Source organism: Nematolebias whitei, chromosome 12 (assembly GCF_014905685.2).
Source record: "Nematolebias whitei isolate Nwh7 chromosome 12, NemWhi1, whole genome shotgun sequence".
NCBI classification, from domain to species: Eukaryota; Metazoa; Chordata; class Actinopteri; order Cyprinodontiformes; family Rivulidae; genus Nematolebias; species Nematolebias whitei.
Window position 1 is genome coordinate 31,839,940 of NC_056509.1, and position 20,987 is coordinate 31,860,926.

General features: G+C 38.9%; 1 protein-coding gene across 1 annotated transcript in view; it reads left to right on the forward strand.

Moving 5' to 3' along the window:
* Positions 1 to 259: 259 nt before the first annotated feature.
* The window catches only part of fndc4a (fibronectin type III domain containing 4a), a 30,766-nt gene continuing 10,038 nt past the window's right edge, over positions 260 to 20,987 (forward strand). The window contains exons 1-3 of the mRNA XM_037685424.1: positions 260 to 575; positions 14,636 to 14,751; positions 16,414 to 16,618. Of these exons, the coding sequence (XP_037541352.1) occupies positions 500 to 575; positions 14,636 to 14,751; positions 16,414 to 16,618 (397 nt within the window). The 5' untranslated portion in view covers positions 260 to 499. The remainder of the gene's footprint in view (positions 576 to 14,635; positions 14,752 to 16,413; positions 16,619 to 20,987) is intronic.

Here is a 20,987-nt window from a genome sequence, read left to right on the forward strand (position 1 = left end):
TCTCTCTCTCTCTCTCTCTCTCTCTCTCTCTCTCTCTCTCTCTCTCTAAACGCAGAGTGCCGCAGGAGGCGCGCGTGAATGAGCGCGTTCCGGTGAACTTCCAGCCGCTGTCCGCGGTGCTGGATCGCCTGTCCGTGCACCCTCCATGTTCTGATTTTTTTTATTTTTTTATTTTTATCTGACACCTGCAGCTCACCGAGGACCGAGCAGGAGGATGGCGCTGCTGCACGGTTTGGACCTGACAGCGGACACTTTGCATGAAGGACCTGTGGGATTAAAGGCTGAGTGATGGACATGTTTCCCTTTGCTCTCTTCAGTCGCAGGTTCTGTCTCCACTGACCACCCAGAACCAGAGAGTCCATCCATTCCTCCACGGAGGAAATCTGCAGCTTGGGCACCAACAAAAATGAGCTGTTTTGATTTATTTACGCCTCAACAATAAGACTTGGTTCTGTTAGTGTCTGAAGAGAGCACCCCCCCTCCCTCCCTCCCCCGAGGCATGGCTCGTTTGCTGGTTTGGATCAACTCCGTGGTCCTGTTGCTCTTTGGCAGCGACGTGTTTTTGGTTGGAGCAAGTAAGTATTTGTGCATGCAAGGCTGCAGCAGATGTTGTTTTCCTGCACATCAGCAGCTCATTGAAACACCTGCAGCAGCATTAGTCTTTCAATCATTCATTTAAAATAGACTTGGATGTTTTATTTAATGAATACCATAAAGCAATAAAACATAAAAAAATTAGTGCATATTCAACAGGTATATATTCCAAATCTTTGCAGCCACCTTTGTCATCATGTGACAAGATATTTAAAACCTAAAAATCGTTTTGTTTTGTTTTTTGAGACCACAAAACTTATTTCTAGTATATATTTTTTTAATGAAATAGAATTTTTTTTGTGTGAAAATGCAGCATGAATGTGAAGTAAGCCTTTTAAAAAACAAAATAAATATGAGTTATTCAGAAAACTACGGTGCAGCGAGCAGGGAAGATTAGTTGAAAGGCGTGTTTGCAAATGAGTCTGATTATGTTCCATAAAGTGCGGCTGTGATTTGAACCAGAATATCAGACGTGTTTAAACTCATGCTCATATCTGGGGTTACTGTCCTGCTCAGGACATCATGACTGGGAAAACATTTTGCCCATTAGTGCATGTGAGGAAATGAGGATCTGTGATGTAGGTTTTGTGGAGATGTAAACTCCCTGATGTGCTCATTAACTCAGATTTGGCATTATTCTGTCCTGAATTAATAAAATTTCAGTTGCTGTCATCTGAGAGTCAGTTCTTTATTTAAATTATGATGATGTTGTAGATGTTGAGTGATACTTGGCTAAAATTCAGAGGCATAAGCAATACCTAAATTGACAATAACATCTGCACCAAGCCACATCTGTGACACCTAATATGTTTATTGCTGCTGCACTATGTGGCTGTATCATGTACTTACTATCACAATTCATCTGTCACACAACCTGTGTAGTATATATTAGTTACGTGCAATCATTCATGCACATTTAAGCTTATATTATACTGTGAAATACTTATTTATACTAATTCATCCTACTTGCACCATTATATTCTACCATGTTGTTGGTTACTATATTTATTTTGGATCTTTTAATAATTATATTTCTTTTTCACGTTTTGGTACTTTATTTTGTACCTTTATTGCATGCTTTAGTATTTCACCTTGATTTTTAGTGAGTCGAATCAGTTCTTTTCATCCTGAACATTTCATTGCATTGTTGATCTTGTGTTAATCTGCATATGACAAATACACATAACAAATTTAGCTATAGCTAAAAGTTAAAGTGATCTAAAATCTAACTAAAAGCTAAAAGTAGCACACGGCTAGCTAAAAGCTAAATATTAAACACGAAGGAGTATATTTTCTAATAGCTCAAAGTAGTAAAAGTTTAGCTCAAAACTAAAAGCAGAACAGTATCTAAAAGTTAAACAGCAAAAGTCTTAAATCAGAATACTAGCTAAAAGCTCAAAAACTCAGTAAAAATACTGGAGCAGATTCCAAAGAGAATTGTGCTTTTGAACTTAATGAAGCAATCTCAAAGTATTTTTATGAAGAGATTTTGCTTGTTTGTTTATTTTGAACATGTGAACTACATAGGCAATCTGAGCAAAGAAGAAAGAAACAAAAAGAAAAACCTACTTGAAATAAATAAAGTGCACAAGTATCGCTCCACCTTTTGAGAAGCTCAGATGTCAGAATAGAGTTGGAAGAAGTATTTATTTAATCCCGCCCCTTTTTCATTAGATATCAATTAATACTTTAGTTCCTTATCAATACAACTGGCTATTACAATAATAGACAGATTTATGTATCTGTATGTATTAGTAATTAAAGATAAATGTTAAGAAAAGTATAAAAGTTATAAAAAAAACTAAAATTATAGCTCCCATTTCCTGAATGACAAATGCTTTTATGTACTCATACTGAAAACAAGGAAAACAAACATCCATCCATTTTCTTTTACCCGCTTCTTCCATTTTGGGTCATGGGGGTCACCGGTGTCCATGTCCAGCAGTCACTGTGCGAGGGGCGGGGTACACCCTGGACAGGTCTCCAGTCCATCACAGGGACACATAGAGACAAACGAGACAAACAACCATTCACTCTCTCACTCACACCTAGGGACAATTTAGAGTTACCAATCAGCCTAACATGCATGTTTTTGGTCTGTGGGAGGAAACCGGAGCACCCACCCACGCATGCACGGAGAGAACATGCAAACTCCACTCAGAAAGGTCTCCGGACTGGGATTTGAACTGGGGACCTGCTTGCTGAGAGGCAGCAGCTCTACCAGTTGTGCCACCGTGCTTCCCAAACAATCAAACAAACAAACAAAAAACATAAATGCAATTTGAAGACATTTGAGAGATCTATCAGAAAGCTGTGGATAGAAACAGGAAGAGAAATAATGTCCTTTCTGTGTTTTTTCCTCTGAACACTTCATTTCCTGTCTGGCGTTCTCCATGTCTGTGTGTCTGTACCTCTGCTTTTTTGTTTGCCTATATGTTCCTCCTTCCTCCAAGTGAAACGCGTCCTGCTTGTGATTTTGTCTTGAAAAGATTGGACTGGCTCGTCACTGTTTCTGTGTGTGTGTGTGTGTGTGTGTGTGTGTTTTCATACTCCGATTTTGCAGTATTCTGTGTTGGCACATACAGTTAGAAGCACCTCTGATCAGAGTAGCAGAAAGTTGGTACGAGAGCTCAAAAAACTGTATTTCGAACTTTTAAATATATATTTGGTTGTTGTTGAGAACTTCAAAGTAAAAAAAATTAATTAATTATTGACCGAGAAGACCTTTAAATTCAGAACACTCCAGGATTCAGTGGCACGCAGTTAAAGGAAAAGTCTAAACTAATTGCGCTGCTCTTTGGTTCAAGGTAAGGTCAGGTGTAAACAAATGAAAAGGAAAAAAGGGCTTTTATTGCAGGAATTAGTGAAAATTAAGCTTAAGCATTAACTGTTGGAGTCAACCCTGTTTGTCTGTTAGCAAAATATCTCATGAAACAGTGCACTGACTTTAATAAGTAATCATTGGATGTACATCTACAACTGATTAACTTTTGGAGTCAGTCCAATTTAAGAGGGTTGTCACAGTAAACATTATCCAAAACTAAAACGGCTATAACTCAGTCAAAGTAAAAGGGATTGGGCTAAAATTTGTTGTGGTAGTAGCTGAGAGTGATTTACAGTGAATACTCTGAGTTTAACAACCTGAAATTGTGCAAAATGTTATTATCAGGGTGTAACCAAAATGGCTACATGCCATCATTTCTCAACACACGATGATCTTAGACTAAAACGGTGGATGATATGCATTCATTCAATGAATGCTAGGCCTTAACTTTATACTGCATTAATTAAAAATAAAAATATACATATGTAAAAACATGCACATGTAAAAGCCATTCAAAACAGTTCTAATTTAAAATAAGCACTGATGTTTAGTCAGTGAAACAAGTTAGATTTTTAAAATAATCTTTTTCTAAAAAAAAAAAAAACCCCACATTTAATATTTTGCATAATAAAGGACATATGATCTTTAAAAGCGAGAACGCCACATAATAGATTCTCCTTCAGACACAAAAACAAACGCAAATTAAGATTTATTAGATTTACTGGACCGCCTGGCTCAAATCAAATTGGCAATCTGCTGTTCATAAACCTGCTGACGTGTTCCTGACAAATAGCAGCTCTGTGTGCCAGCTCCATCCATTTAAATAAATAGCAAATATTTGTTCACATTGTCATGATAGTATCTGCTGTCAGATAGAATATATTCTAAATCAAATGGCTGCATCGAGTCAAGCGAAACTGCGTTCATCGTTGTGCGACTAACACTTGTTGACATGTTTGTTGGATGGCTGTTAAACACCCACAGTAGGTGTGTAGAGTGAAGCTGCAAACACACAAGAACGGCTCGCTCATTAATCTCCCCTGTGACACTGTGCGCTTCCCTTTTACAGTTTTGGAATGATTAAAGTGTTGGCTCGAAAGAGTCAGAGTGTGGCCGGAGAATTGAAATGGATTAACATTAGCCGGGGCCTTCATCCCATCAGGTCTCACTCCACTTTAACAGCCTCGGGGTTCTAACACAGGATCCGTGAATACCTGTTGTTGAAAGGCAGGAAAACACACCATTCCTCTCCAAATGTATTTAAAAAAATCAGCTAATGGCACCTTGCTCCCTGCTTGCTCCAGTTTCAAACCCTTCAACTGTAAAGAAGGTGTCAGAATGCAGTGGATTCAAAGGTGAAGTGGTATTCAGGGGTTGTGAGATAAACCCAGCATGGTGTTTCATAAGACCCTGAGCACCAGGTGATTTACAACACTGGGCTCTGCGAGCAGCTGTGAGACAGCACCCTGTTGTGCAGAGGAGAACATCCTTTCATTGACTGACTCTAAAATACATCCAGACAGAGCCGTCTGGAGACAGAACACCTCATGAGAGTTTTAAAGTAAATCCACTTTTGCACCAGGGAATTAGACACCACACCGTTGGTATTCGTTAATAATATTTCATTCAGACCATGGTGACTGTGTGCAGCTGATTTGTTAAAACATCTGGAGTAATGTGGTTTAGGCACCATCCAGAGTTTAGAGTTGATTCTTAATGGATGGTCCATTTATAATCTCTAAACAATGAGCTGAGCTTGTGTTCAAGTTATTCTGCCTTCATCTTAGACACTTACCGTATTTTTGTGCGCACTTAAATTCCTTGAATTTTCTCAAAAATCAACAGTGAGCCTTATAATCCGGTGCACCTTATATATTCATTCTGGTTGTGCTTACTGACCTCGAACTGATTTTATGTGGTACACAGCACTCACTCAAAAATGTCAGAATCAGAATAAGCTTTATTATCATTGTACCGGAATACAGTGAAATTATGTTCGTACAGTCGTCCAAAAGATGGGCGGAGTGCACGTTGCTGCTGCTTAAAAGCGCGGCCCCTTATTCTTTATCAGAATACTTTTAGATAGAAAAAGGGTAAGAACCATAAGGATAGATAGTGGTATTACAAAAAAGATCACTTCACAGCTTGTCCTATCAGGACATGATTTGAAACATCAAAAAACTCTACCATGAACATGACATATGCATTTGACGTCAAGACGTTGAGATTCGTCCATGAGCACTTTCAGATAGGCCACAGTTCTGATGATGTTATTTCAGCCAGCAGTTCTCATAAGCCTGCACAGAAGTTCTCAGAGGGGTGGGGGGTTGCGATAGACAAAGCTTTGTCTCTAGTTACCCATGTCCCAGGAGAAATTTGATAGTCAGTTTGTATCCGAGGCCAAACGGGGGAGTCAGATTCAGATAAGCCACAATTGTTGTTTTTCTTCAGGCAGACTGTTTTTTCTTGTCAGTCTTGAGTCCTGCTGGAACATTTTGCTGGTCCAAAATGGCCAAATTTATAGGTATTTCCACTCCACTAATCCGTGTTATGAACCTTCTTCAAGGTCGATCCCAACATGCTGACGAGTCCTAGGAGCCACAGGTGGCCTGTGATTCTCACAATACGCCTCCATCTTATGGTTTAGCTCATAAATCAGCTGATTTTGGGTACTCGTAGCACGAACCAACCTTCGCACTGACTCTGAAGCTTTGCCATGGCCAAAACTGTTGCCATAGTCTTTTTCAAAAGTTGATTAAACAGAGCCTCACCGATGCCAAAGAGCAGAACCCCTGCTATCATAAATCCTAACATATGTAAAATGTGTATTGTTTTGCATTTTATGTGTTACAACTGAACAATGTTGAGCGTTATTGTGAATGAGTTGAATAAAGTTGGACTTATCTGACTGTTTTATTTCACTTAATGCACCTTATGTATAAAACAGACCTGTTCATTGATATTACGCCTTATAGTCCAAAAAATATATTACATCTTTTTTCACCTCATTTTACAAAATAAATCTCCACACAGGTACATTTGGAGGATGTTTTTATTTGTTACTTCACGAAACTTTGATGTTGCACAGCAAGTGTTAAAAAGCAGGTCATTTAACATATTCTCAACCCGTGGGCTTAAAAATCTTTTCTAGCATTAAATTATAAGTTTAAAATTTAAAACCACGTTTGATTTGATGTTTTTGAACAATTTTAGATTCAATTTAGAGTTTGCATGCATGTTACACATTTACGATGTTTCAATTGCTTTGTGGAAATGAATGCAGTTGTTTTCATATTTATTGTTGGCTCGCTCAAAAATAAATAAAAATCAACAGTGGCATTTTGGAATCCAAACACCCTCTGCTGAAAAACACTTATTTATAGTTATATTAAATTAAATAATCATTGTTGATGTTTTTTGTGAAAGTGCAGCTAAAAGAACAAAACTGAATCCAACTTTCCCAAAAAGCACCACCACATCATATCATACTGTTTATTTGTGTTTTATTGTAATGTAAAATTAAACGTTCAGAGAAATTTTAACCTGTGATTTAAACTAAAGTCCACGGTGGCAAACATCAGATCTGCTTTTGCAGTAATGTAATTGCCTGTGTCTGTGTGAGCTGCTGGTCTGTCTGTTAGCAAAATATCTCATGAAACAGGTGAGGAATATAAATCAAACTCTCAGGAAGTAATTATTGGCTATAGCTCTACAACTGATTAACGTTTGAAGTCAACTTGAGTCAATATGGCTGCCACAGCTAATCAATTTTATCACACATAAAAATTACAATAACTGAAGTGGTTTTATTGCTGTTAAGCTAAAATTTGGTGTGGTAGTAGCTAAGAGTCTTGTCTAATAGGTGCTCTAAGTGCTAACGTGAGATCTCAGCATCTTCATCTATAAAAGGCTTTAACTGTAATTTTTAAGGTAAGGGGAACTCAGTTTAAAGCTCTGGCATGAAAGGCGGTGAGTGATATGCATCCTTCAAGAAATGCTAGTCCTTGAATATTTCCAGTAACTCATAAAATTGAACAAAAGATAAAATTAATAAAATCCAACCTTAAATAAAACATGATGACACATCACTTTTAAACTCCATTGACTGTTTAACACAAACCTGTGGTAAAATCTTAAATATCCCACTCCTGCTTTATTTAAAATTTCTGCTCAGTCAGTTTGTCGTTCTGATCCACAGCAGTCTGTGACAAAAAGCTGCGTAGGTCTTCCTGACGCTGTAAATCCAAACTTCCTTGCTTCATGATAAATACATTTCCAGGCAGTCTTGACGCGAGCAGACTCACAGCCAAGAAACTAACAGGCAGCTGTGCTTTGCAAGCAAATGTAGAGGTTAGTAAAAAAAAAAAGATGACACCCACTTTATACCTGACTGATGAAGTGGGCTCGTTTCCACGAGGTTGCACAGAAGACGAGAGATCCAGGAGCTTTCACGTAACGTTCAGATCTTTGGCTGCATGTTGGGATTCATCCACCTGGCAGCGCGCCCAGACCCAGGAGAGCCGCACCATTTATTTGCACCAACACATGTCTGGCCCTCTGTGACAGATTGCTGCTTAATTTCAAATCTAACACAGCGTGATGTGTGGTGTTGGGCTCAGTGGGCGGCAGAAACACATCCGAGTTTCTGTTGTGACAACGTTTCCTGGAGACGAGAAGAGAAGAAAACAAGTGTTTGAATTTTACATTAATCATTCAAATTTTCAAACATATTTCCTTTTTTTTTCCCTAAAGGAATTACCAACATAACCTTGAGGTTTACATCAAACAAGGTGCTACGACTTGTGATAAAAGCAGCATCAAACAGGAAAAGACATTTACTGTAAGCAGTGATGGTTCCTGAGCTGTTACTGCCACGGTCAACAGCATAAAACCTACAGGGTGCATCGTTGATAGTGACTGTGTTCGTACCCATGCGTGTCAGACTGCAACTCTCATTACCTAAAAGACAAGAAGTTCAAAGAAAAGTATATCCATCCTACCATATTTTTTGGACTATAAGACGCACCAGATTATAAGGTGCATTAATTCAATTAAATTCAAAAATACATTAATAATCCCAAAGGGAAATGAAATGTTGTTGTAACTCGTTATCCTCGTATCATTAAGAGATGTTGTAGATGCTGATGGCTGTAGGCAGGAAGGATCTCTTGTAAAGTCCATCCCGCAGCGGATCTGAAGAAACTGGCCGCAGATGCCGTCCAATCCGTCCACCCAGACTTGGCTGGCCTCTCAGTTCCCCCGGGCTGCAGGATCGCCTAAATGCTGGGCAGAACTCCTCCGAGAGCGATGGCCACTCCTCCCAGCAGCCTGCCGAGCTCCTCGTTTATGTGGACAGCCAGCTGCAGATAAAGGGGGATGATCCCGGTCCGTCTGTTGTCACGAGCCATGTTTTCTGCCAGCTCCAGGATCTCAGTGGTCAGACACTTGAACACAGCCGACAGGTAGATGGGAATGCATCCACGGTGCCTCCTTTTCAACTTATTTGAGATTTGGGGCTGTAGCTGAGATATTATTTGAGCTTTTGAGATGGTAATCAGCTGCTCTCGGTTGTAAAAAAAAACAGCTTGTTGTCATGATTACGCATCGTAACAAATGTCCAAAAGTAAAAAGTTTCAATAAAAATCCTTCCAGCTGCACAGCATCTGACAACAGAGGAAACAATAATCCAAAAATGTGATTTACATCCAGAAAAAGAGGAATTAAAGTTTCCAAAAGCAAAATCTCTGAATGAAAGGAACAGAGCTACTCCAGCATGCAGCCTGAATTCTAGAACTCAGAACCGAATATTAAACTAAGTGAAACTAAAAAAATTTGACAGATTTTTGAGCGCCGTGTACCACATAAAATCGGTTTGAGGTCAGTAAGCACAGCCAGAATTAATACATAATGCGCACTGGATTATAAGGTTCACTGTCGATTTTTGAGAAAATTAAAGGTTTTTAAATGCGCCTTATAGTCCGAAAAATAAGGTACTTTAAATAAATGTTACAGCAGTTCCTGTGGAGGGCGTGACATTAGTAGGAGTCCTGATGGATACATCAGATCAGTTGTGAAGGTAATCATAATGCAAAACGTGTGGAATTTCTAATGAAGCAGGGAGTTGCATCAGAAATAAAGTTTTAGATGGAAATATGGTTTATTAAAAGGAACAAATAAATAATGAAGGCATGTTGAACTAGATGATGAAAATCCAACATAAAAATATAAGAATTGTTCAAAATTTGTGTCACTTTAACAAAATGATCCTTCTGGAGATACAAATAATTATTTTATTAGCTCCCACTCATTCTGTTTAAGTAGGAAGGACTCTAAAAAGTAGAAATACTGTTTAAGATGCTTTTCAAGATATTTGAGGTAAAATAAATTTACAGAAAGGTTTGAAGTACATTTAATGCTTTAGACGGGAGCACAAAAATGGCAGCGCAAAGCAGAAGCTGTAGATGCAACAAACCTTTTTTGTACAGTGTAACATTTTCTACCAAGCTTTTTATTTAATGAAATCACAGATTTTTAAATAAATTTAGTAACATGATTTAAACCAGGGTCATCATGTGATCTACTTTTAAAACGACCAAGTCAAAGTGATCTACCTACTAGAAGGCACCGTTTATACGAGAACAACATCTGGATATGTTAGTGTTTCTTCAATGTTTATTGGGGGGTATAAACAAAAAATGAGCAGGTTTACATGAAAAGGCCAGGTTGCCAGATAAGAATTTATGAACTACAGTACTGTCACTTTAAAATGATAGTATTTTGACATAAACTGTCATATGTGCTGAGATGATGTGTGTGTTGTTTTTGTTGAACATGTGCACAGAAAAGGGGGCCCTGTCAATCAAGTGACAAATTTCATAGCAAGGATGGACAATAGGCTGATGTCTATTTTTTAATGCCATGCGATCTACTCATAATACCTTTGTGATCGACCGGTAGATCGCGATCGACGTACCGGGCACCCCTGATTTAAACACTGAGCTGCTGTAGGACTTACTGCTTTTATTTCTGGCTTTTTTTTTTATTATGTTACGATGCATATCAGTTAATAGGAAAGTGGTTTCTGTCATCTGATTAATGTCTGGAATACAATCCTAAATCCAGAAAAAATAAAGAGGTGTCTTAGATGCAAAGCAGGAGCAAAACTGAGAGCAAAGAGAGGAAAATGTAAATTATTTCCTTCCTAATAGTCAAAAGTTTGGCTTTCGCAAATATATTTTTTTAATATAAAGGAAGCAGCAAAGTTCGAGGCCATCCAACACGAGGTGTAACTTGCTCTTTGAGCCATTCCACATTTATTGAACCACAATAACTCAGCTCCTCGCACAGAGCATCTTCTCATTAAACAAACCAAATGAGACCACTGCAACCCTGATGACCACTTTTATGCCGCTCAACTTTTTACAATATCAGCTTCCTCTCATGCTTTTTGTTTCACTCTAAGAATTTTCCAGATCACTTTGTTCAGGTCCTTCACTCTCCATCACAAACTAATCTGAGCATGTCAGAAACCTGAGGAGCTGGAGTCTGAACCAAACATTTTTATGGCTCTACAAGCAAAGGACCGATAATCCTGTCTGACCTGAGGGTTTGAAGCTTCCTTCAGGGTCAACGTTTGCTCTAAATGCATCAGAAGTGCAGGGAGGGACATGTAGGGAGATAAGAGGGACATGAGCGAGACTCAAACCATTTCAGAGCTCCAGGTTTCCTCTCATCCTTAATCTTTCTTGCCTGTGCACTGAGGTTATTATTGTTCTTCACATCAAATCTTATTTAACCTCTTTTTAAGTGAACTGAAAGATTTTAGGGAATTGAAATCTACTTCAAAATAAAATAAAGAGCCATTTTTTTTCCTTTTCAGACATTTCTCCTCTCGATCTACTCCACACCGCCACTGTCCGTGACAACACAAATGTTATTAGATGTACAGTAACAACAAAAGCCCAAGTGAAATGGCCTTCAGGTTACAGCTGATCCCATCTGGCCTGCCTGTCTGACCCGAGCAGACTCTTCTGTTGGAGCCGTCACCCTCTCTTCCTCCTTCCTTTTTAGCTGCCCAGGCTTTTGTTGCCGCTTCGCAAAAAGCAGGTCTGCTTGAGATGAAAACGTGAGAGAGGACTGTAAAGTGATGAAAGCGGGGGCGGGACTGTCAGAAGGCAGAGAGTAAATATCAAAGGCCAACATGTCGGGTTAAAACTGAAGCATCAGATGAATGAAGCCGAGCATGAATGCAAATCTGTGACTTTAAATTATAAATTAAAACAAGTCCACTTCACCTCACCACAGACTGAAAAATCCTCATACAGGTTTAATACACACAAACAAAAACATAAAACAACACGATCATTTTGACAGCTCAGACAGCACAATCAAATAGACAAATGCTTCTGCTCTTCACCAGAAGGAAAAAGAAGCACCGGGTTGCAGCCAACTGTGAAGCTAAATTACAGAGAGTGTGCTACCAAGTGCAGCACAGGAAAGAAAACATATATGAACGTCTAAGTTTGACATTAAGCTGCCACTGAGCCCTGACCAGAGAGCTAATGATCGTCTTTCACTGAGTTTGGATCAGTTTAACACTCACTTTATGCAGGATGCAATTTGTACCCTCGCAGATACAAGAACTTAGCTGCCGAGAAAAGTAATTATGGTGACAACTGCAGATGTTCAATAAATTTTAAAAAATTGTTCATTGACATTTAGACAGAAAAAGATTAATGTTGATTTTAAGAAGGCAGAAAGAACACACATATAAGAACGATTACAGGTAATAGAAACTCACCCAGTTCATGAATACGATCGGGTTCAAAAACTATCCTCCATGAGGAGTTCATTAACACTGGTGTGGATCCTAACCAGAGAAATTGCATTTCCTGCAAAAATGCAGCGTGAATGCTTATTGCTGAAGAATTTGCTGAAAAAACAGCTGAAATGAGCAAAAAACTTCCTAAAATATAGCTGAAATGAACATTTCAGATGGATGGATGGAATGCACCTTGAGCGGCGCAATTCTAGAATTGCGCCGCTCAAGGTGGCTGCATGTTGGAGCAGCTCTGTTACTTTCATTTTGAGATTTTGCTTTTGGAAACTTTATTTCCTCTTTTTCTGGATGTAAATCACATTTTTTGGATGATTGTTTCCTCTGGTATCAGATGCTGTGCAGCTGGAAGGATTTTTACTGAAACTTTTTTAGTTTTGGACATTTGTTATGATGCATAACTATGGCAACAAGGCTGTTTTCTACAACCAACAGCAGCTGATTAACATCTCAAAAGCTCAAATAATATCTCAACCACAGCCCCAAATCTCAAGTGAGTTGAAAAGTATGTTCTGTGGATGCATTCTCATCTACCTGCCAGCTGTGCTCAAGTGCCTGACCACTGAGATCCTGGAACTAGCAGGCAACACGGCTTGTGACAGCGGAAGAACAGGATCGTCCCTCGGCACCTACAGTTGGCTGTCCGCAGTGACGAGGAGCTCGGCAGACTGCTGGGAGGAGTGGCCATTGCTCTGGGAGGAGTTCTGCCCAGCATTTGGGCGGTCCTACAGCCCGAGGGGAACCGTGAGGCCAGCCAAGTCTGGGTGGACGGATCAGACGGCATCTGCAGCCAGTTTCTTAGGATCCACTGTGGGATGGACCTTTACAAGAGATCCTTCCTGTCTACAGCCATCAGTGTCTATAACATCTCTTAATGAAATGAGGATAATGAGTTACAACAACAAATAATTTCCCTCTGGGATTAATAAAGTATTTTTGAATTGAATTGAATTGAATTAAAAAAGCTAAAATGAGCATAAAACAGCTAAATGGTAGCTGAAATAGCAGAAAAAAATGAAACATGCAGAAATAAGTTGAAAGGAGCAAAACAAGCTGAAATTGGCAGAAAGAAGTTAGAAGAATTTTGTAGTTGGCAGAAAGAATCTAAAAGGAGCACAAAACAGCTGAAAATATGGTAAATGGACTGTACTTATATACAGTAGCACCTTTCTATAAGATACTCAAAGTGCTTTACAACACAATCTGTACCCTTATTTACCCATTCATACAGCACTCTACTAGACTTATTCAAAGATTAATCAGTGCTTTATCACATTCATACACTGATGGGACACACATCAGAGGCAATGAGGGGTTCAGTGTCCTGCCTAGGGACACTTAGTCATGTGACTGCTGGTGGAGTTGAACCCCCAACTCTCCCATTGGACTGCTCTAACCACTCAGTCACAGTCCCCCCCAAAACAGCTGAAATTAGCTGAAAAAAGTTTAAATTTACACAAGGAAGCTGAAAGAAGCTGAAGCAGAACAAAATGTGAAAGGAGCAGTAAAAGGTTGTCAACAGATCTAAAGATTTGAAGGATGTAAAATGAGCTCAATTCATTTCTATGAGAAAAGATGGCAGAAAAGACTAAACATTTCAAAAAGCTAAAGTTGCACCAATACCAAAAGTCATAGCAGGATTGTCCTGAAAGAGATGAACGTTTTGATATGATTCATTGAAATGACACAAAAATTGTGAAACGAGGAAGATGCTGAAAAACGTACAGAAGAAAAATGGATCACAATAGTGTGAATACGTCATAAACATTTCTACAATTAGAAAACTAGCTGAACTGACACAGCCCTCTGTAGCCTTTTTAATGTTTGAAATGTTTATTTTTCATTAAAAAAAAGGTGTGTTTTCCATGTCAACAACGGCTGGTTTGAGCCAGAAATAATGAATTTATTCAACTGAAACAAAACCAGGAGTTGCTGGTGATGAACAAAACAATACAGGGGAAGTTACACACGAGAATCTGACACTGGACACACGAAAAAGCACACGGATAAGAACTAGGTGGAGTGAATAGTAAATGAGAACAGCAGGTGTGTGACAGGCAAGACAGAGCTGAGGGGAAACTATGAACTGGAACAGAAACTAACTGAACTGCCAGACTGAGCTGGTAACAACACTGAAGACTGGGAACAGAAACAACACAAAAAAAATGAACATACCGATAAAAAGGGGCATAAAAAATAGATATATTAACACAAACACAATGAAACCCCCAAACTGTGACATCTTCTGTGAAAATATTGAGACTAAACATTACTCTGCTGTAATTTTCACCATCGTTTCTCTTAAAACAGAGAGTTAAAGCAAACAGTTGACACTTTCTACACCCTGTTTGACGCTGGTTCATCTGCTGACTCCTCTCCAGACCGGCCTCCAGCTCCTGTCAACGTGTCCGTCATGCATCTGCGAGCCGACTCAGCAACTGTGTCCTGGGAGGTTCCAGAGGGGGACATCATAATCGGCTTCTCCATCTCACAACAGGTAATATTTAACTTTTAAAGTAAACATGTGTCACGTGCACACATGAATTTCTGCTTATTTTATTTATTTTGAATTAAGCCGTTTGCAATTTGATGCTGAGCCCTGTGGCAGGCCAACCAGACCGCAGGCAGCGGTTTATGATTATCTCATTTCCTGAATATCATGTTTTTTATAGTGAGAATATTAAATTAATAAAATGATGTGAAGGTGGTTTGATGTATAAACTCTTTGAGGCTTTAAAAAACATGGAGAAAAGCTTGTTGAAGCCTGGAGTCAGAAAAAAAAAAGATGCCTGCCAGTCGAGAGGGATTAAAAAGGTTGCAACAGGGATGCTTATAAATTTATAAATCAGCCAAAATAAAGCTTAAAATAGTATGATGCAACACAACTGTACAGTAATTTGTTAATTTTATGCTTCAGAGCGTTACGCAGCAATTCAAGGTGACTCTTCAGTCAGGGTTCTTTGGCAGCTGCACCTAAACACCTAAAGGTTTAGTCATTCCATCGTTTTGAAAAGGTGTGAAGACTGTTTGACAGAACTCTCATTCAAGCAAAGCCATGAAAGCCTAATAAAACGAGACATCTGGGTGGCTGACGCCGTAAGTGCGGATGAGAGACAGAGCGAGGAGCTAAATGGCTGCGTTGGGGGGGATCTCACTTCTTTGTGCTTTGATTGTTTCGACAACCTCGTGAAAGGTCAAACACAGCGTCTGAGCTTTGCAGATCTCCTCTCAACATCTTTGCTATCGGAATTACCGTATTTTCCGGTGTATAAGTCACATTTATTATGTGTTTATTTAATGGTCAAAACAGCTTCATTTCACCTGGCCATCCATCCATCCATCCATCCATCCATCCAACCATCCATTATGGCCCGAGCTGCTAGCTCTCCAGCATTCCTCCGCCTGCACCAGCTGCATGAAGCGAGCATGCACGGGAGGACTCGCTGTTGCAGTTCTTAGAAATGTAATAAGATTAGCACTTAAAAACAATTATTTGTTTGCTCAACATTATAGCAAAGGTGTGTCTCAGTTTAACTTTTTCTTAATAAATGCACTTTAATGGTCAAAACAGCTTCATTTTGCCTGGGCAGCGTGGTGCCATCCATCCATCCGTCCATCCATCCATCCGTCCATCCATCTATCCATTGTGGCCGGAGCCGCAAGCTCTCCAGCGTTCCTCCGCCTGCACCAGCTGAGTGAAGCGAGCGGGCACCGGAGGACTCGCTGTTGCAGTTCGTTTTATGAATATGGAGAAAAAAAAGTGTAGAAGTCACAGGACTGACAAATCTATGCAAAATCTGCGACTTTTATGCCAGAAAATCCAGTAATGACTCCACAATTTCCTAATTCCTCGTCAAGACTCCATACGGCTGAAGCTTTGTATGTTTTCTGGTTGGACAGCTCTGTCTCAGGTCGGCTTTTGTCTCATTGTTTTTGAGCCTCTTTGTGATTTTGGACAGTGACGCATTATTGATTTTAACATTTCCCTGTCAAATTTCATGAAGCAGAGAAATGCCACTTCCAAGAAAGGACGATGCCTTTGGTAACGCAGCGGTAGCATTTTTGTGTGGCCACCCTGATCGCTAATTTGCCCTTCGTATTGATCACAGCTGGAGGTTCAGTTTTTTTCTGTTGCTGTCTATCCCTTTCCTGTACCCAGAGGCAGGATGGACACATGCAGCGATTCATTCGGGAGGTCAACACCACCAGTCGCTCTTGTGTCCTTTGGGACCTGGAGGAAGAGACGGACTACATCATCCAGGTCCAGTCCATTGGCCTCTATGGGGAGAGCCAGGCCAGCAAGAAAGTCCACTTTCGTACCCTGAAGAAAACAGACCGGTTCTCTTCCAACAGCTCCAACCAAGGTATGCTGCTCCGAAACATGCAGTGATGTTTTTCAAGAAAAATCTGACTCAAACTTTGGGGGAAAAAAAGCACCACTTTCGAAACAGATACCACCCTGAAACCATGATGCTGATAACATAATGTTCTGGTTTGTGAGTGTAGTGAATAGCAGCCCATGTTTGAAATGCAGATCCAGACAATAATGACTCAAACATCAGAGAAATGATGGCTCCTGGCACAAGTTCATTAAAATAACTAAGCTAACGTTTTCTTTATTTGTGAGTAATAAGAATGAAAAAAAGCACATTTAGCAACAGTTTCATCCTTTAATTTAGCTGTGAGTGTTTAAAATTTAGATGCTCTGAAAATGAACAAATAGAACTTAAAATATGAGAATCTCTTTTCCTCCCTCATTTTCAGTATTTATAGATACAGTAATATATTTTTTTGAAAAATGAATCATTATTCTTGTATGTGGGCAGCACGGTGGCGCAAGTGGTAGAGCTGCTACCTCTCAGCGAGCAGGTCCCTGGTTCAAACCCCGGTCCGGGGGCCTTTCTGGGTGGAGTTTGCATGTTCTCTCCGTGCATGCGTGGGTTTTCTCCGGGTGCTCCGGTTTCCTCCCACAGACCAAAAACATGCACGTTAAGCTGATTGGTAACTCTAAATTGTCCCTAGGTGTGAGTGAGAGAGTGACTGGTTGTTTGTCTCGTTTGTCTCATATGTCAATATGTGGCCCTGTGATGGACTGGAGACCCGTCCAGGGTGTACCCCGCCCCTCGCACAGTGATTGCTGAACATGGGCATGGCGACCCCCGTGACCCAAAATGGAAGAAGCGGGTAAAGATAATGGATGGACGGATTCTTGTATGTTTTTTGTATATATATATATATATATATATATATATATATATATATATATATATAAGGTCTAGACAAAAGAATCTAAAAACCCCCACAACAAATTGTCATATTACGAGAATATGGAAATCAGGATTTGAGGGCTTCAGAAGCATTTAAAAACCAATATTCTTTAGAGGAACACATGCTCTCCAAGATGTTGTTGTCAGAGTGTGAGTTGGAGATGAACCTCAGCTGTGACCACACCCCACATTAGTTCAATATCTGTAAAAATCACCGAGCCGTAGCTGTTTTTGTGTTCGCTAATAGTGGTGGCAGCCATCTTTCATCAGGTTGACTGTAAAAGTTAATCAGTTGTAGATCCCCATCTAATGGTTACTTTCTGAAAGTTTCATTAAAATCTATTTAGTGGACACACACTAAATCACCTGCTTTCATGACTGTGGGTGATATGGCTTATAAAAAAGTCAAAAACAGATTTTTTTTTTCTTTAAAAAAATTTTTATCTCACATTTGAGCAACACTCACCCCCCCCCCCCCACCCCAATAAATAAATAAATAAATATGTTTTACAGCACAAGTCTAAAGAATCACTGAGCCATTTGTTTTCTGGTTGTGCCAGAGAAGATGGCGGCAGCAGCTGTTTCTAAATGTGCTGTTTGACTCCATCCTTAGTTTACAGACAAAGAACCATCCAGATTGTTTTCCTGCTGAAGCCTCTTTCCACTCTTTACTCCTTTGAATGCACCCTGACACTGAAAATGAGACACGTTAAAGGCAAGTAGTGACAAGTGAGAGTACAGAGAGCTTCCTCTCACAGGCTCACCTTGGCAAGGGGAGAAATGGTGAAGCTCAGACTGTTTCTTTCACTCCCCCATCCCCACCTCCCTGACACCATTATACTATTGACAGACTCGTCAAGTGCAGTGTCTCTAAATTTATGCAACATTACATCTGCCATGGTGACTCTCTGCAGGTTCCAAAACACTTTACATTCAGGGTTCAGCTCACGAGCTGACGGAGATAAGAAAACCGTGACCAATGAGAAACAGGTTCAGCTGTTTCTTTCAGCAAAGTGGAAGAAAATGCTTTTTCCTTTTTTGTTGTGGGTTATTAACACGATTCTTCTACGGGAAAGTATTAAACTAATCTTCAAATTTGTTCATAGTATTTAAGCAATGAGACAAGTATTTTCAGTCTTAAGATAAGACATAACATAGTTAGCATTTTGAAATTGATTTCTGTGGAAAGGTTCTGCACAATTAATATCTTACCTGTTGTAGATAACTCTTGAACGGCCTTTATTTAGATAAATTGAGTTAATTAATGTCACTTTCCAATAAGGGCATTTTTATAAAGGATTTATTAATGCAGGTTATTTAAGAGTTTGTGAACATTTATCAAATTTAATAACACCGTTCATACACTGAAACAGGCTAGCTATGTGGTAAGATCAAGTGCTTTGTGCTTTATTCATTTATTCTTTATATTTACCTACATAAATAAACGTACAGAGCTTGATTTTGACAAAAAATTAGCCTGCTTCAAAATATGAACATTTTGTAATCATTTTTGTAAACAGCTGTTTATGCTTTATAACGTTTTTATAAATTTATGATTAACCTATTTACAAAACATTAATAAATGTTCTATAAAATAGCCCTTATTATTGTGAAGGGATACAGTTTAATTCTGAGTGGACTGAAGAGCTAACGACTAGTTCTTAGTAGCTTGTTGTTGTCTTGTAACAACTCTAGCCTCAAATATTTTATAGCAGTTTATGAGAATACAATTTCATGTTGCTGCTAGTATGATTATTGATGGTTGATTCATTTATTTTCACATTATTATTTATGTAGCAATGCCATTGTTATTTAGCCCTGTACCCTGTATCTGAATGCCTTTGGATCTCTCAGGAGCTGGAGAGTGTCGCTGGGAAGAGGATTTTCTGGGTTTCTGTCCTGGACCTGTTGTGTTTGCGACCGGACCATGGATAAATAATAGAAGATGGACGGGTGGATGGGTGTTGCAAATGCAAATAAAGCCAGCAACAGCTACATGTTCACAACAGGACTTCCTGCAGAAATATCACAATATTTTTACTGGAATGATTTTGTGATGCAAACATGATGATAGTATAAAAGTTTATGAAAGAAAATTTGAATATGAGTTGTTTTAAGATCTCAGCAATCCACTTGGGCTTGGAGTAGCCATTAGCTCATCCATCAGGTTAAACTTAAACTCTATTTCTCCAAACTAAAAATTACATACAGTGGGTAAGAAGTAGATTGTTCATACCCTTTCCCCATAAAAAAAAAATTAAAATAAAAAAATCATTTTAAAAAATCTAAATGGTCCCTTCCCTTAAATATATTTTATCTGTGATATTAAAGTCTGGTGAAAATGAGAAATGCTGATGCAGGAGGATCATAAGTGCTCGTCTTTAGCTGAGTCTCAGTGGATTTCACCTAATAAGCTAAAATGATTGTCCAAAGTAAAAATAAAAACTGCACACCATCCAATAAATTAATACAGATACTGACAGTACAGTCTAGCTCTTTCTTTAAATTAAAACTGTTGTATTTTACCCAAAGCCATGAATATACAGTAGCTCAATAAAGTGAGACTCATGGTTAGTGATGACTAGAAAGACTTACTGCTCCATTAAGCACGATTTGTCTGATTTTTGTATTTTCCCCCAGTTTGAGATAAAAATAATTAGAAAATACTATTCTGTAATTACCTTCACTGGTGTGGTAGAAAATTAACCCACGTTTGTGTTAAATAATTAAAACACAAACAGTGGAACGCACTTTAAGGCTCTAGTGAACCAGAGGTTATTCATGAGCCCACAGATGTCACAGATGTTCATATCTACAGACAGTTAGGGAAACCTGGAAAACCATTGGGAAAGACAAATAACATGCCGGTATATGACAAGAACTTCATAAAATCACACAGAAAGGGCCCCAAAGTAGTTTAATTAAGATTCACTTTGTAACACCACAAAACTATGCTGCACATAAAAATAATGAAATCTGTAAAAATGTGCCTTTGTCTGTGTGTTTCAGTCTTTTCTTAAGCATGGGTCTGCAACATTTACAATCAAAACAGCTATTTCTGCCTCTTTAATCACTAAATTAAATGTGTCCGAGGCTGCAAATGTGATTATCAACTGGTGGTCCATGGGGCACTTTAAAAACATTAGAAGGCCTTTTCCAGAGATCATCAGTAGTAACCCCTGCACCAAAAAACTTTTGGTTATGACATTATAACCCTAAAAGTATGTAAAGAGTTTTAGCTTTTATTGGTATTTTTACATTTTAGAACAAAGGAAATGACCACATACTTGTAAAGAAAGAGGAAAAATATTTCAGTTATACTCCTTCGGAAAAATAAATAAATAAATACACAACTATATGTAAGTTCTCAAAAAACAATTCCAAAAATTTACTTTTCTGGTGGATTTAAGAGAAGGATCCCCTCTAAGGCTGGAAGTTACAAGTAGAATAATGAAGTGGCTAAAAG